Genomic DNA, 15,972 nt, shown 5'->3' with positions numbered 1-15,972 from the left:
TTTCGTTCGGCACTTTCTGAATAGGCTATCAAAAAGAAGACAGCACCCAACACTGAGTCAAATTCCCCAGACTCTGCAATATAATAAAATACCATTACAACCTTTCTGCAACAAAGTCACAATCTTGTTAGCAGGGAGTTGAATGAATATACAGATTTTAATCTGTCTCCTCACAGGTGGACACACATGCAAGTAAAGGCACTGATCTCCTCAATGACACCAGCAGTTCAGGAATGAAAAATTACTCTGATGGCTTTGCACAAGTTGTAAAGATCTTGAACATGGATTCCTGTCGTTATTTGCACTCTTTTAAAATTACGTTATGAGAAGCAGCATGCTTTGTCAAATCCAGTGCAGATACTAAGAGGCTGAGGAATGGTCATGAGATCTCCAGCTCTGGAGTCCTCAGCACAGAAAAGACATGGACTTGTTGGAATGGGTCGAGAGGAGAGACACAAAAATGATCAGAGAGTTGAAACACCTCTCCTATGACGACAGGCTGAAAGAGTTGGGGTTGCTCAGCCTGGAGAAGAGGAGGCTCCGGGGAGACCTTACTGCAGCCTGCCAGTGCTTAAAGGGGCTTATAAGAAAGATGGGGAGAGACTTTTTAGCAGGGCCTGTAGCGATAGGACCAGGGGTAATGGTTTTAAACTAAAAGAGGGCAGATTCAGACTAGATATAATAATATCTTGATAGAAGAAGAAATTTTTCACAGTGAGGGTGGTGAAACCCTGGCCCAGGTTGCCCAGAGGGGTGGTAGATGCCCCAACCCTGGTAACATCCCAGGTCGGGTTGGACGGGGCTCTGAGCAACCTGAACTAGTTGAAGATGTCCCTGCTCGTGGCATGGGGGTTGGACTAGATGACCTTTAAAGGTCCCTTTCAACCCAAGCTATTCTATGATTCTATGATTCTGATTCTAAGTATGTTCCCAAAGGTCTGTTGCAGAACCAAGTAATCATTAACTTGGCATTGTGAAATCACAGCATGGATGAATGATCGAGACATGTTTCAGAAAATTCATCTCCATTTTCAGCCTCATCTAGCAAAGACAAATGCACAGAGTGTGCATTGCCGCTGATTTTCACTCACAAAGACAAGTAGGTTTCTACCATGTTTAAAGCGAAAATAGACTAGGACTATGAGATATTTTTTTCTGTATCAAAATGAGAATAAGCATATAAGAATCTCCCCTCAATGCAGAACTGAGTCAGAGGACTGTTAATAGTAATTGCTCAGTATTGGGCATCACTGAGTGTAATCTGGCCAAAATTTAAATTTATTAAGCTACCATCTATTAGACATTGAATGGAATATAAATAAGGAATATGCCTTTTTCAACAGAATAAAAGAACCCTAAACTCTGATTTCCTGTCAATTTAACTTGATTACATTCTATAGCATATGACTTGTGAGAAGTAGGAACTTTTCACTGGAACATTCTGCCATTTAAGTACAAACAGCAGAGCCGTTGGAGATAGCAAAGTTACAGGAGATCAATAGGAGGGCAGCTAATACTACACATGAAAAATTAACTTCACACTCCCAAGCAATTCTGCTGAGTATTGTTATAGTGTGCTCATATATATAGGGGTTGTGTAGTGTCTGCTTGATGTTATATTTCCTTCATGTTCTTCTCTAAGTCATTAAATTAGCTATCTTCAAGCTGTTTACATTCAGAGTAAAGCAGTTTCAAAAAGCTGTTGTAGAACTGTAACTGTGGGACATACTCTGGCCAGAACTGTTCCTTTGGCACACCAGTCATGATTTCTTCTCATTAAGGTCCCCAAGAAGTAAAGCATACATGTAAGGATCCATATCAAATTTGAGTATTTCCTCATGTATGTCTTATTAGAGAAATCAGTAGCAATCTTTATCAGGAATGAGCATGTTGGACAAGAAATAAAGAACTTAACAAGCTGTTCAGAAAGCACAAGTACATAATGTAACTGTAAGATGAATTTGCTTATCCCAAATAGTCTTCATTTATGGCTTATAAGCGTTGTGTCTTTTTCTCACTACTTTCTTCCCATTTAACCACAATATACCAACTACCAAACCCATCCTCACATATCTCCGCAAGCAAATTAAGTACTTTGTTTTGGGATTCATACACAGAAGTAGGCTGGGTCCATTTCCTGGTGAACAGAGTGTAAGAACTCATCAACAACTGCCTGATTAATGATGCACCAAAGAAACCAAGAAAAAAAAGCAATTCTTCTTTTCGTAAGTACATAATTTCTTTTATTATAAGCCAGTAAAATTAGCAAATCTAGAGGGAAAAATGATACAAACTGACATTACAAAATTAACATCTTTTCACTGTTTCACAGTATTTCTCTGGTTTTGTTTGTTCCTGTAAATGTAGTTGCCTGTGTTCCTATCTTACCTCATCTTGGGACTTGACCAGTGTTTCAAATGTTTTTTCCCCACTTTCTCCATCTATCATTTTTTTCCGAATCTATTAGTATGAAAGAAAAAAAAACAACTAGGTATTGCATGTAACATGAATAATCTTTTCAGTGATTCCAAATATTTCATACAGACACAGGCAATGGTAATGGATATGAAAGTCATAGTTCTTAAACAAAAAAAGTTAAATTTACGATATTCAGATTTTTCTAATTAGAAGTTGCTTTATCCAAATACATACTCAATCAGTAGAGCTATGAAGCAACAATTCTGGTATACTTTGCATAGCAAGACCACCCCATAAAACCCTTTGATGCTGGGCACTAGAGAGAGTATGAATTCTGTGTGGATGAGAAGGAGTTTTGTCAAGCATTTCTTGTGATTCCCAGCACATCTGTGGGATTCTTGTAGCAGCAGTGATACACAAAAACATTTTTATACCAGGCTGAAAGTAATTCCTCTCTGAAGCAGTGGTTTTAAAGAAACTTAAGGCAGAATTTAACAGATACCAAGAGTATAATTATGAGGGAACAATTTCAAACAAAGTGAAAAAATATGTTTAAAAATATAAGATGTTTAAAAAAGCTTTATTGTATTTCACAAAAGTATCAAACTATTTTAAAAAATGCTGATTTCTGAATGTATTACAAAATCAGTAACTTAAAAATATACAGAGGATTTAATTTTTTGTCAACACTTAACTTTATTTCTCAGTTCTCTCTCTCACCACAGCCATAAGCTTGCATTGGTAAGAGATAAGGAAATACTTTTAAAATATTTCAGGTCATATATTAGTATCCTATTAAAAAGTGTTCTGTTCTGAAAAATTTTACAAGCTCCTTCCTAGGAATTGCCACTTAATGAGGAAGTATTATTTAAATAGCAATCATGGTGTCTTTCAAAATGAGAGGAATATAATGCATTGCCCTTGCCTATGAATAATACCAGTTTTCAATTTGTTTCATATTAAACTTATCTTTCTATAAAGTCGTCATCTTGACAAATTTTAAATAGAAATTTATAGTGAAATAGAGTCCCGTTTAAAATCTAGAACAATTATTGTATTTCATTTATTATACAGTGAAATACAAGCAGCAACAGGTAGTAAGAAACCAGGTAATCTTACCTCAACTTTAATATCATTTTCCAGTTCAGCATCTAGAAAATCCAGTGTAACAGGCTCCTGGGATTTAGGATTCTGAAGCAAAGGATATTGAATGATCAAATAATAAATATAGAGTATTGTAATGTTACAAATCATTCTAATCCCTTCATTTCAAACTAATCTACTTAACTGGGCTTACTTACCCATGTATTTTAATCTCTTATAGCACAATGAATTATGAATTACTAGTGGCCCTTTCTCATTTATTTTATTTCACTGGATAGAGAGGTTAACTGGGTAAGTGAAAATCAAATTAACACTAATGGCCAGTGTCTGTCAACCGTCTGTCATGTATGGGGCTCATATTGGGAAGCTGCCTCCCCTACTGCTGGTATGTCACAGACTGTGAAGGTGGAAGAAGATGCATCAGAGGAAGCATCAGATATGAATCTCCCATTAGGTGTCCTGCCAAGAAGGGAGAGGGAAATTTGTCAGTTTTCCAGCTGACCAGTAAAATGGGGCAATTGAACTCTTCTGCAATTTTGCCAAAAGCAGACTACAGACTTGCCCTTATGAGGTGGGAATGGACTGCAGCTCAAGATTCAGAGGCAGCAGTTATAATAAAGGATTTCTTTATTATAAGAAAATAAAAATCATTTTTATTGTCAGCATTACAGGACTTCCATGAGCAACCTTGCAGTTTTGAATGTATTTCACTTGACATCAGTACTGTTATCTCAAATTAAGAGATGGAAACCTGTAGCACAGAAATGCTGCGACCAAGCATCTTCAAGACCTAAGGAATATACATGATGTCGACCCTCAACTATGGAGCACAGAGAAGTTTGGTGGTCTGCATCTGTAGTAACCCTGGTCCCATAGGAATGTGGGAAGACCATTGTAGCTCTGCTGAACTAGCTCAGACCACCCTCCAGCCTCTACTCCCTTCTCGGTTGGAGTCTGCATTTACTTGGACAGCCATCTTCCATACGAGCTGTTAGGAATCTGACTTTTTTTTTTTTTGAGTAATTTTGGCTAAGCCCCACTGACTTTATATTATGTGTGGTGTAAAATTCCTCAATCCATCACTCAGTAGTTATTTAATGCACCCACCTAATGAAGGACCTTTAGCATAAGGAGTATGAGGGTATATTATTTAACCGCTTAAATCTGATTGATAGTTCAGAATAGAAAATGAAAAAAGTCCCGTTTTAGTAATTTTGAATGATAATAATTTGCTTTGTGTAATAGGACAGTTCATACCTGAAAGGATCTCAAGGCCCAGTTTTATCAGTAATGGAGCACTATTTCTCATGTTATTAACAAGACAAAAATTGTCATTAGGTGATACTTTTATTTCAAAGCAAGTGTAAATTCTGATAATGATATTTTTGGAGGATTTCAGCAATTCAGCTATACTAATTTATTTACAGGCTAGAATAGAATCCTTTCTTTCAAAACGATTAATATATTCCTTCTATTGTAACATTCTCTGGCAAAGGTACATGACAAATGTACATGTAAGTGTTCTATCAAAGAACACAAGCATGTTTCATCACAATTTATGTATGCATTTTCAGTTTGTACTGGAAGAAAGTAACGTCCTGAGTAGCTAGTAAAAGATACCTTCATGTAATAGTGTGGAGCATTAAAAAGTGAACAGTAGTCCTAATTTTCAAGACTGTAATACAGAATAGTGTTAGAAAACAAAAGATTATTCCTTCATATTCTTGAGAAACAAGTGTACATGTTTCTAGATATATGGAATCATTCCTTTTCTTAGCAAGTAAGACTTACTATCTGCCAAGAGAAAAGCAAATAAATTTATTCTCAGAAAGAGTTTATGCACTGGAAAGATTTCAGGCAAATATTCTGGATATTTCTTTTAAACATCTACTGATAACTTCAAAGAAATTTTAATGTTCCTATTTATGTAAGATAGATAAAACTAACAACTTTAATATGGTAGCATTAGCATATGCTCTCTACTATTAAAAATCAGTTTAATTATTTTTATGCAGTTGCTTTTTTCCCCTCAGCTAATCTATACTCTCAAATAGCAAAATGTTAAAATGTAAATGTAAATAAAAAAAAATACATTTTCTTACATGCAATGGATAATGAATAGCATGGTCAAACCCAAACAGCATGCATGAAGGTATTGGCAGGGCAGAGAAGGCATTTGTGAAGTTCACATTCCATTCCAACACACAAAGGAACAGAAAGAAAAGAAATGGTAAAAAAACAAAAAACAAAAGCCATCACATCAAATCAAAGTCAATATTAATTTCAAATGATAACCTAGGCTAGCCATAGTTAAGGAGTCCCAAAGACAAAACAGTCAACTTTAACAGTGCGTCAAAATTCAAGTATACGTTGTTCTTTTTCTTTTTAAGACTTAAGTTAATCACCACTCATTCTTTATAAGGTGACTTTACAAAGTCATTAATATGACTTTTAAGAGATGAAGAAACTAAGCATATATAGATACATTATGTGATGTGCCTGAGGCACAAAGAGATCCATTAGAAATTAAACCAGAAAATTCCTAGCCCTGTACTTTAAATGAAGACCATTTTCCCTGCTATGTCTTTTTCTCTCAATAATGTGTTTTTACCAGTATTTGGGCTCCATTATTTTTTCTTCCAAGGTTGCCATTTAGTGGAGTTTATTCCAAGCCACGAAGAAACAAACTTACTGTTCAGTTTGCTCTTCTCTTTATCCAGTCATGCTCATGACATGACTAGGATAAGTGCAACACCACCACATTCACCAGCACAACTTAATAAAACAAAACAGAAGTAAATCACTAGCAACAAAGCATGCAAATAAAGGGAGTGCAATCCATTTTCAGCATGACAAATGAAGGCAAAGATCTATTACTTCAATGACAAATCAAGAAGGAAACAAAGAAAGAAAGAACTGGTGCAGCAACATAAAAAAATTTTCATTAAAATATCGTTGTCATGTGTTTTTGGAGGTCAGTATTCTCACAAATATTGTGGAAGTCTTCTTTGGTGTGAGTTGCAGGAGACTAGTTCCTACTCATACCTGCAGTACTAATGAAGACACAGGCTGTTAGGCTTTTAAAATAAACGATGGTAAGACGGAAGCAAAATCCTAGGCCCCAGAGGGAGACCCAGGAGCATCTGGAGTGGATGGCAGCCCAGAGCTGCACCTCCCCGGGCAGCCAGCACCGCCAGGCAAGCCCAGCAACAGCCAAACCACACCACAGCACGCGGAGGAGCCCGGGGTGCCCAGCATACTGAGCTTCTCTATGCTCCAGTGCTGCTTTCTCCAGTGCACAAACAAAGAAACTAGCCAAGAGGTGGTCTTCTACGTGTGGTATGAACACAGTCACTCAGGACTCGGTGAAATCACTGACTTGTATTAGATCAGGACTTTACGCTGTGTTTTAATGGTGGTGTTATGCAAGCCACCAGTTTTGCATTATATATTCCCATATGTGTAAGAAATTAACTTGGTATACTATACCTAATTTTGTTATTTTGCTAGTTACATAGCTAATATATTCCTTTAATGATTTTTAAATTTTCATTAAGTGTTTTCTGCTCAGGGATTACATTACATAAATGTTACTAATTTCCTTTTCCCTGTTCTCTTAATGGCAGTTAATCCTCTGGAGTTGGGTTTGCTAAACAGAGAAACCTGATGTAAATAGCAGATAAAACATAGGCCTTATTCTGACTTCCCCAGAAAAAACCTGAACAGTTCATTCGAATTCTGTAATGTTATACAGCACACTCTGTACAATAAAACTTGGCAATAAAGTCGTAAGAATGATCCTCTCTTGACTTTGGGTTTATGCAAGCAAAGCCAGCACAAGTAGTCTCTTTTTTTTTCCAGTCTTCAAATTAATTTCAAAATCTGAAGAATAATTTTTACAGCACGGCTCTAATTAGCACCTATTAGTAAAGCACCATAATTTAATGGAACGCCCTTCACTACAGCCAATAACATGTTTTCTATTATTTAAACAAGGAAGGATGCAAGCTTCATGCTTTGGAAGCTGTTTGTCAAAGTAAAGAGTTCTCTAGTTAGATTTTTCCTAGTAAGCAGGGCAGAAGCTTTCTAATTGATTTCCAGGTCTATGCATTCTAATGCACTAATCACCTCCATCCAAAGTTACCTGTACATTGGGTCTCCTTTTTCTCAATTTAACTTTTGGTATGCCCACACCAATTTGCTGAAGTAACAAAAAAGCAGTAATTTATATTTTTACAAGATTAGTAAACAGCCTACTTATAGAATGGAAGTCTTTCCTCAACATCTATACTCTCCAGTGCGTGTTTACTGGAGGCAGAGACTAGCTCATTCCGATCGAGAGTTCTGAGCTCTCTGTCAGAATTACACAGGTTTTGTCTAAGGAAACAAAAACCAGACATAGGTTAAATGATCTGAATTAAGTTAACAGAGAGCTCTTCCTCCCACATATTCTGCCAGCATTAATAAATAGAATGAGAAGAGTTTCACTTTTTGTTTACTGTTATATCTGCTCTTAAAACCATCTCCTCTTAGATTTCTTTCAAAATCATAAATCATAAGACAAATACTGGACCCTACTGAAGGCATCTGGAGTTTCATAACTACCATTAAATGGATTTTGACCAGAACCATAATAAAAATGAAGAAAATTATACCAATCTTTAGAACAGATTCAGAAATTAAATTATTTACTGTTTTCAATTCTTATCTAATTAAGACTAATCTTGTTAACACATGCTTAATGCACTCACTTTAGTGACTGTTTATTTGGTGGGGTATCTACCTGTTTTCTCCCAGGACAATGGGAAAAACACACGCACATATGCACAGACACACAAAGAAAATTGGTAGAAAAACATAAAATTAGGCATTTTTAAACTAACTACAGAAACTTGAAAACTGGTATTTTAAGCAGTTCAAATCTATATTGAACTGAAAGTTAAAAAAAGATTTCCTGTGTTATGCTTTGACATAGTTTTCATGTGCAAATAAGAACATGATGGGAAAGTTCTTAATGATTATAATCCTCTTTTGAACCTGCCTTTTGTTACATTTTCTCAGTTGTGCAAGTGACTCCACAAGTTCTGAATTTCCAGGGGTTTTTCTTGTGAGCTCATACTGCAAGACAATTTCTTAAATTATTAATTGTGTTGAACCAGTTTTGATTTGAGATAACAGATTTTCAGAAGGAAAGCAAAAGACGTTCAGAAGAAGGGGCCACTGGAAGTTTAATACACCCTCACCTCTTCAAAGGTAAAGACGTAGTTATGTTTTAGTTTACACCTATTGAAAAATTGCTGGCAAAGAGGGTGAAGCTGTTGTTTGTTAATAAGCTAATGGATAACAGAAGGTTTCACTAAAATTAATATGACATGTTAAAGAAAGTAAATGGGTTCTAAATACATCTGTCTTTGTAGTGTACCTTAGTTTTAAAACGTTGTTCTTGTAACAGTCTGAATAGCATGCACCACCCCAAACAAACTGGGAGTGAAAAAGTCTAGTCTGTGTAACTGTTAATAACAACAATAACAAAAACAAAAACAATAATGCGTATGCTTAATATTACATTGAGACATTATTCTACAACATAAAACATATAACTTCTAAAATATCCTTTTGAAAACATACTTTAAATCAAATATTTGGGCAGTATATGAAAGCACCTTGGGACTTTTCTATCCTTTTAAGTAGAAAACTACACAGAGAAGCCATGACAATTAGTTTCCTAATAATCCATCTCAGTCTGCCTATATTTAGTTGGGATGACCTGAGTTTTTCACTCTCTGAAAAAGGTTCTTTATTCTCCAGTGTCATGAGTCCACACTGCAGTGTAATAGCACTTATGACACGAACAGAATCCATATCCATCAGTTCCTCACAAGATTGTGCCTAAAATGAGACTACTGCATTGCTTTATTTTACATTCCATCTGTTAAGAAAAAAATAATTTCATTTGCATATAAGGAAAAGGTAAATAGACTACTCGCCATCATCTGAATTTTTAATAATGTCTAATGAAGAAAATATTCAGTCAGTAATGATGTATATATTTGACCCAGAGCCATTTACCAAGTAAAAACATCAAATAAAAACTTTCATTTTTTAATGCGTGACAACCTAATGCACATATCCAAAAACTGAAGTCCTCGTAAAGTATGAAAACTATATAAAGTCCTTCTTTTCCTTTTTTTTTTCCTTTTTAAAAAGGTCTTTTCATAATAAATCTAAAGGCATATTTCATCAATTGTTAAGATCTAGTTATTATTTTTCTTCTTCAGAAGCGTTTTTGTTTCTTTCTTCTTTTGTTACACACTTGGCAAAAGATGTCAAACATATTCATTACTTCACCAGGAAATCAATTCACACATTCACAACGCTGACTTCCCCCAGCTTAAGAATTAAATGAATCACTAAAATATGTAGGTGAATTCTTCATTTCTTTCTCTGCCTTTGACAGTTAAAGACAGTGAAATACTGAAAAGGGGGTCTGCTATCCCTTTCGGAGCTATGATAGGACTTTCTGGTGGAGAAACAAGAGAGGACAGTCGCACAGCCAAGAGGTCAAGGACTTCCTGCTATTCTGCCACAAACATGGCTGGGAGGAATAAAGTGATGGATACGCATCCAATTTACAAAAAACCAGTATTTCCATGCCTAAAGGCAGCAAATACAGGCTTCCATTACTTAAGAAGTTCTTCTAAAGTGTACTAAGTGCTAAAAAATAACTTAGGAGTAGGGTGCCACTAAAGTTTAAAGGCCTTACTAGCCTTCTTTGCCCGTGTATTGACATCTTGCATTTATTTTGGCTGTGTATTGCTCAAACCATCTTAATGAGATAATGAGAAATTTTAATATCGACAGCTGTACTACATGGATATATTGTTTGGTCTTCAATATTTATAGTGATTTCTTATTATTTCCATTTTTTCTGTAAATAATACATACCTTTCTTGCAATCTGAAGTGAAATTTATTTTTAGTTAAATACATTCTAACTTTGTCTTTTATATAATGCTGCATTTGTGACTGTGAACTCAAGAGACAAAGTTTTCTGAAAGTATGTTTCCAATGGAATTAAAACACAAGTATTTTCAAATAATCCACTAAATAAAAGATTGTTTGACATGGAAAAACCTTTCACTAAAACAAAGATTAAAGTTCTGATTTCAGAAAAAAAATACATTCATGTTGAAATATCTCATCAAAGCCAGGGAGGCAACCTATTTTAGAAGATACATATAATGTTAGGAGTCCACACAGTCAATAGATAAAAAGCCAGACTGAAATCTTGTGTTTAAATTTTCCTGAAGTTTTAGGAAAGATGCATCCTAATCAGATTTAGATAAAAATTTTATCTTTAAAGATGAAAGACTCAAGTTGAACTACTGAAAAATCTAGCATTCTGGGAAAGAGTGCTCAGATAGATCCACCCCAAATGTGCAGCTCAGGTTTCAGTTCTGGTAAACAGAAAATAAGGAAATAAATACAAAAAATACAAATAAAATATTCCATTTGCCCCTGATTTTTTTGTGAGTATGAAAGTTTCATTTCTGAAATGAGAAAGCATCACAAAATAAACATGTGCGTTAGTAGACTCCTCAGTTTGCTTCAAGAGAATCTTATAACACACTACAAGTTCTTCTCAATGATATTCCAGCTACCACTAGTTGTTTTTATATTATTATGTGTATTAAAATACTTACTTCACATATATAAATGTGCATGTAAAATATATATCTATATATTTTAATTAATAACCAGACTAAATACAAGCCAATGCGGGCCTTTGTGCTGGCTAAAGCAGATTTGGATGAAGCCATTCATGCACCACAGATTTTCCTGACAACCCCACAAAAGAGAATTCTTTAGTATTGCTCTCTGGCACTTTCAGGTCATCTTAGATGGTTCTGTTATTTCTGACAATGTCCCTTTATTATAGAGACATAAATTAGAAGGTTTTTCATACCTTTGGTTGGAGATTTGGGTGAAGTAGCACGTACCCATTAGGATCAATTGCAAAATAGTATCCATTTGGACAAAGCTGAAAGAAAGAAATGAAGTTTTGCATTTTAAGGTTTTAAGTAATGAAGAAAGATTAATTAATGGTTTGCAAGCAATGGTCACATTGAGGAAAATACATTGCCTCAGGCATCATGGAATACATGAGATATTAACATAGAGAAGATAATTTCTTAATATTTACTCTTTTAGAATTGTAAACCTGGAGAATAATTTCAGCTGATGGGACCTTTGGAGGTCACCTGGCACAACTCTTCATTGAAAGCCGAGCTAACTTCAAAATACGATCCAACATCAAAGTTGCATTAGGTTTCAAAGAATCTTTGAATACATCCAATGGCAATTACACAGCCTCTCTGGGCAACCTGATCCAGTGTTTAACCACCCTCACAATGATTTTTTTTTCCTTATTTCCCTTGCAATAACTATGCTGATTGCCTCTTGTCTTTTGCTACAAACCTCCAAGAAATGCCTAGGTCCATCTTCTCTATAACTCCCATTAGTTAACACATTACGTTTCTTCTTCAGTCTGAACAAACCCATCTGTCTCATGTTCTCCTTGTGTACCATGTACTCCAGTCATGTTGGCCAACGTAGTGGCTCTGCACTGGCCTCTATCCTGCGTCTCAGTGTGTTTCTTGTACTGAGAAGATTGAACTTGGACTCAGTGCTCCTGAGGCAGGTGTTCATTGCACAATTGTCCTTCTTTACTGCACAGGTGCACTGTTGACACATGTTCAGCTTGTCCTCCACCATGACCCCAAGGCCCTTTACTGCCTTTTGAGGCAGTCTGGCCCAGCCTGTACTGTGGCATGGGATTATTCCATTCTAGATGCAGGACTTTGCATTTGCCTTCGGCCAAATTCATGATATTCCTTTGCTTCCTCAGATGTTTTCCGCAGTACTAGTTATTTTCTTAGAAATTCTTCAGCTAGATGTCTAAATATATAAATCAATCATACAGAGTAGGGTACAGACAGACATGTATATTAAAGAACTTTTATATAATGACCTGTCCTATATAAATACTAAGTATCATTAACATTTATATCTGAAATGATTGTGTACTCTACACTGTGATAAGAACCAAACACTCAACTAAAGAGCAGTGCCTTAAGCTACAGGAAAATAATTGTTTGGAATACATCCCCCAATGTAAAAGCTGGCTTTTACAGATGCATCCTGACGGATAGTTCACACAGAAGCACATATATGGCTGGAGAGAAAACCATCAGAAAATCTACAACAATGGAAAAGAATATATGAAAAAGAAGCCTGCTGGTACTTTGACTCACATCCAGTCATTGATGCATGACTTATGAAAGGGCATGCAAAGAAATCATACATAAATCATACATAAAGAGAAACCACCAACGCAAACAACTTACCGTAAATCGGGGTGTCAGTTTTTTTATGTCCTCCAAAGAGACATCAACCCCCATTACTCCAAGAATCAGCTGATTCTGGTAAGATTCCAAAACGTTAGAATATGCTTGACATATTTACAATGCAGAATAACTGCAACAGTCATTGAATTTTGATTATGCCTTGGTCTCTTTTTTAACAGATACTGGTTGAAAAGTTACCTATTTATTTATGTTTTTATTCTATATATTTTAAATAATATCCAAGTGATTCAAAATAATATTCAATACATTCAGAACTTAGTAGAGAATATGAAAAATGTTTGTGAAGATGAATATGGATGCTTTTCTTGGTGAATAAACAATAAATGTAAGAACAAAACAGCTGAAAGCAGAAGTGATGCATTAATATTGCCGATGATGTAGATACTAAATTACTAGCACCAAGATAGAGCTACTATTGCATACCTAGGTTAGGCAATTGATAAGTGAGACCCCAGAACAATTAACCTCTTTTGGCTATGGTATAATGATGTATGAAAAAAACCACACAACAAACCCCCCCCAAAACAGTGACTATAACAATTATCAGCATTTGAAATCAGGGACTCGGGCACCACATTTACTTCCCTTGTAATTTATTTTCCTACTACAGAAAAGGGGGGCAGTCATTTACACAGTATCACCTGAATCCCTCCTCCATATTAAATAGATTCGGATTATGTTTTGGAAGATGGATCTTGCAGTCTGTAACCTCAAATTCAGGTAGAGACCTAAGTCGAGCAGATTCAAGATCTCTTGTTCTTCTATAGTAGACCATGGTTGTTTTAATTCTCAGAAAGACATCCTTTGATAATCAGTAGTCTCTCACTTTGCAACTAGACTCAGTAAATTCTAGGCATTATCTTGTAGATAAGTTTGTGAAATCTTTTTTGTTTTCTTTTATTTTTAAAGGGAAACCAAGAGAACTATTCCAAAAGTAAATAAAAGAAATGGGAGTGATCAAATTCCTATTTATTCATTCTGAGTCTATTTAATATCCAAGAAACTGAATCAAAGAATATCTTGGCTAAACTTTTTGACCTGAGTGAACATGATTATCACACCAAATGTACGGTATTTTACCACACACTGTAAAGCATATTTTTTCTAGGTGTAATTTTAAAAAAGCAGGATTTTGAATTTGCAAAGAGGACGTACATCGATAACTTATCAGAACGTAATAGGGATGGAAACTGTATTTATTTAATATTTAGATTTTAATCTAAGTACACAGATCTCTTTTCTATTATCACTACAACTAATTAATTTAAATTCTCTACATCGTTGCCTTTTACCCTGAAATGTCATAGCATCACAGATTTGTTTAGTTTCTTGGCAAGGCCTAAATAATATCATCATTGACTTCCCATCTATTGAGCACTTAATACATTCCCATTGCCACCAGGTCACAGAGCTAGATCAAGGAATGTCATACCCTGAAACTCAGAATTACAAAAAGGGTGATCTGCATTTTCTTGTTCCCAGAAGGTTATCAACTAGAGATGACCCCTTTGTTTCTGGTATATAAGGCAATTAAACTGTAGACAGCTTTAAGGTGATACGCAATTTTCAAGGAGTTTAGCATTAAAATTTAATTCAAACAACTGATTTTTTTTTTTTTTTTAAGTAATGGCTTACTATTTTCCCATTTTGTTCCTTTGTTAGATTGAAGACAGGCAGAGTTCCTGTAATCACAAGGCCCAGCTCCTAGGAAATAATCACATACAGAAGGGAGAAAAAGACTTTTAGTTAAATAACAAATATTGAACTATAATACATTAGAACAATCCAGGGATTACCATAGCCAAATGTTAGGTTAGAGTCCTGACTTATAGTTTGTAAAAAAAGAAAAGTAATACTACTTAATTGATTTCATACATAGAAAGTTGAAATTACATTTTTTTGTGTCCATGTGTGTATTAGAATAATAAATTGCTTTTTTAAAATGTGCAACAACTCCAGATGGGGGAGAAGAGGAGAGAAAGAAAGAAGAAAGACAATCCAAACTTAAAGAAAGTAAATAGGTAGGCAAGAAATACATATAGGCAAAATCAACACAAAAATCCAACAGGTAATGCTACTACTTTCATATCACCACCAAATTATGACTAACTGGTAAACCTAAAAGTATATGAAAATTGTGGGATTATCTTGCAGAAAATCAGGCCAGAGCAACACTGTAACAGAACCTGAAGGAACAGGGCAAGAAGAGAGGTGTGAATTGCCACAAATACATCAAATTATTAAAGACAGTCTTGAAAGACAGCCTGAAATGAAAGTTCCTCTTCAGGATTTCATAACCTGAACCTAAACTCAATTCAAGTGTAACTTCATGTACACTTTGCATTATCTTAGCCTTAGCCCCAAAATAGCAGCTGGACAGTAAGAGAAAAAAGATAGGAAAAAGTCCAGGGAGGCACAAGCAGCAGCACAAACCCTTCAGGAAGGAATTGCTATAGGGAATATAAAATAAAGAACCAGTGTGACAAGTTAGTCCCAATCCCTGCTACAACTAAGAATAAGGAAAATGCTTGAGAATGGATTAGATACACCTGTGCCTTCATGCTGTCACCTGTGATGAGAAAGTCCACAAATTTCAGTCTTTACCTCAACAGTTTAGCTTGGGTTGGTCTTCACATAATAAATATATTAGTAAAAAGAACATGTCCTGCTTTTTATAAATATGTATGTACACACACACACAAATGTATATATAATTATATATATACAAACACATATACATGACACATGAATGCAGAACACCTTGAAGGAAACACTGAATGAACCCACGGAAACTATAAAGCAACACAACAGAAGTCTGCAGGTTTCACTCATTTTACTTCATTCAACAGAACTCTTTCTGTCCACAGTTACAAATTTAGCTTTGACTTTACAACCGGATGTGTAGAGAACATATGAACTTGCGTCACAATATCCTTTATGTTTCCAGTAATTACCTCAGCAGTAACCAAAAAGGATGGTTAATGAACTTCTGGCCATTGAAATTCCAAAGAAAAACTGATTCC

The 15,972-nt window shown here is 35.3% G+C and overlaps 1 protein-coding gene across 5 annotated transcripts in view; it reads right to left on the bottom strand.

Annotated features, from left to right (window-relative positions):
* CACNA2D1 (calcium voltage-gated channel auxiliary subunit alpha2delta 1) overlaps window positions 1-15,972 on the bottom strand; it is a gene marked incomplete at its 5' end in the record, with an annotated part of 423,169 nt that overhangs the window by 38,352 nt on the left and 368,845 nt on the right. For 2 of the 5 annotated variants that reach the window (XM_082008681.1, XM_082008682.1), the window contains 6 exons: window positions 2,389-2,460; window positions 3,538-3,609; window positions 7,667-7,723; window positions 11,488-11,562; window positions 12,929-13,003; window positions 14,585-14,653. In XM_082008681.1, coding sequence (XP_081864807.1) covers window positions 2,389-2,460; window positions 3,538-3,609; window positions 7,667-7,723; window positions 11,488-11,562; window positions 12,929-13,003; window positions 14,585-14,653 — 420 coding nt within the window. The remainder of the gene's footprint in view (window positions 1-2,388; window positions 2,461-3,537; window positions 3,610-7,666; window positions 7,724-11,487; window positions 11,563-12,928; window positions 13,004-14,584; window positions 14,654-15,972) is intronic. The other 3 variants (XM_082008683.1, XM_082008684.1, XM_082008685.1) reach the window with 2 other exon arrangements.

The sequence above is a fragment of the Phaethon aethereus genome (assembly GCF_964289735.1).
Source record: "Phaethon aethereus genome assembly, chromosome: 1".
NCBI lineage: Eukaryota > Metazoa > Chordata > Aves > Phaethontiformes > Phaethontidae > Phaethon > Phaethon aethereus.
The sequence above is the reverse complement of the archived record's forward strand: the minus strand, read 5'-3'. Positions and strand labels throughout refer to the sequence as shown.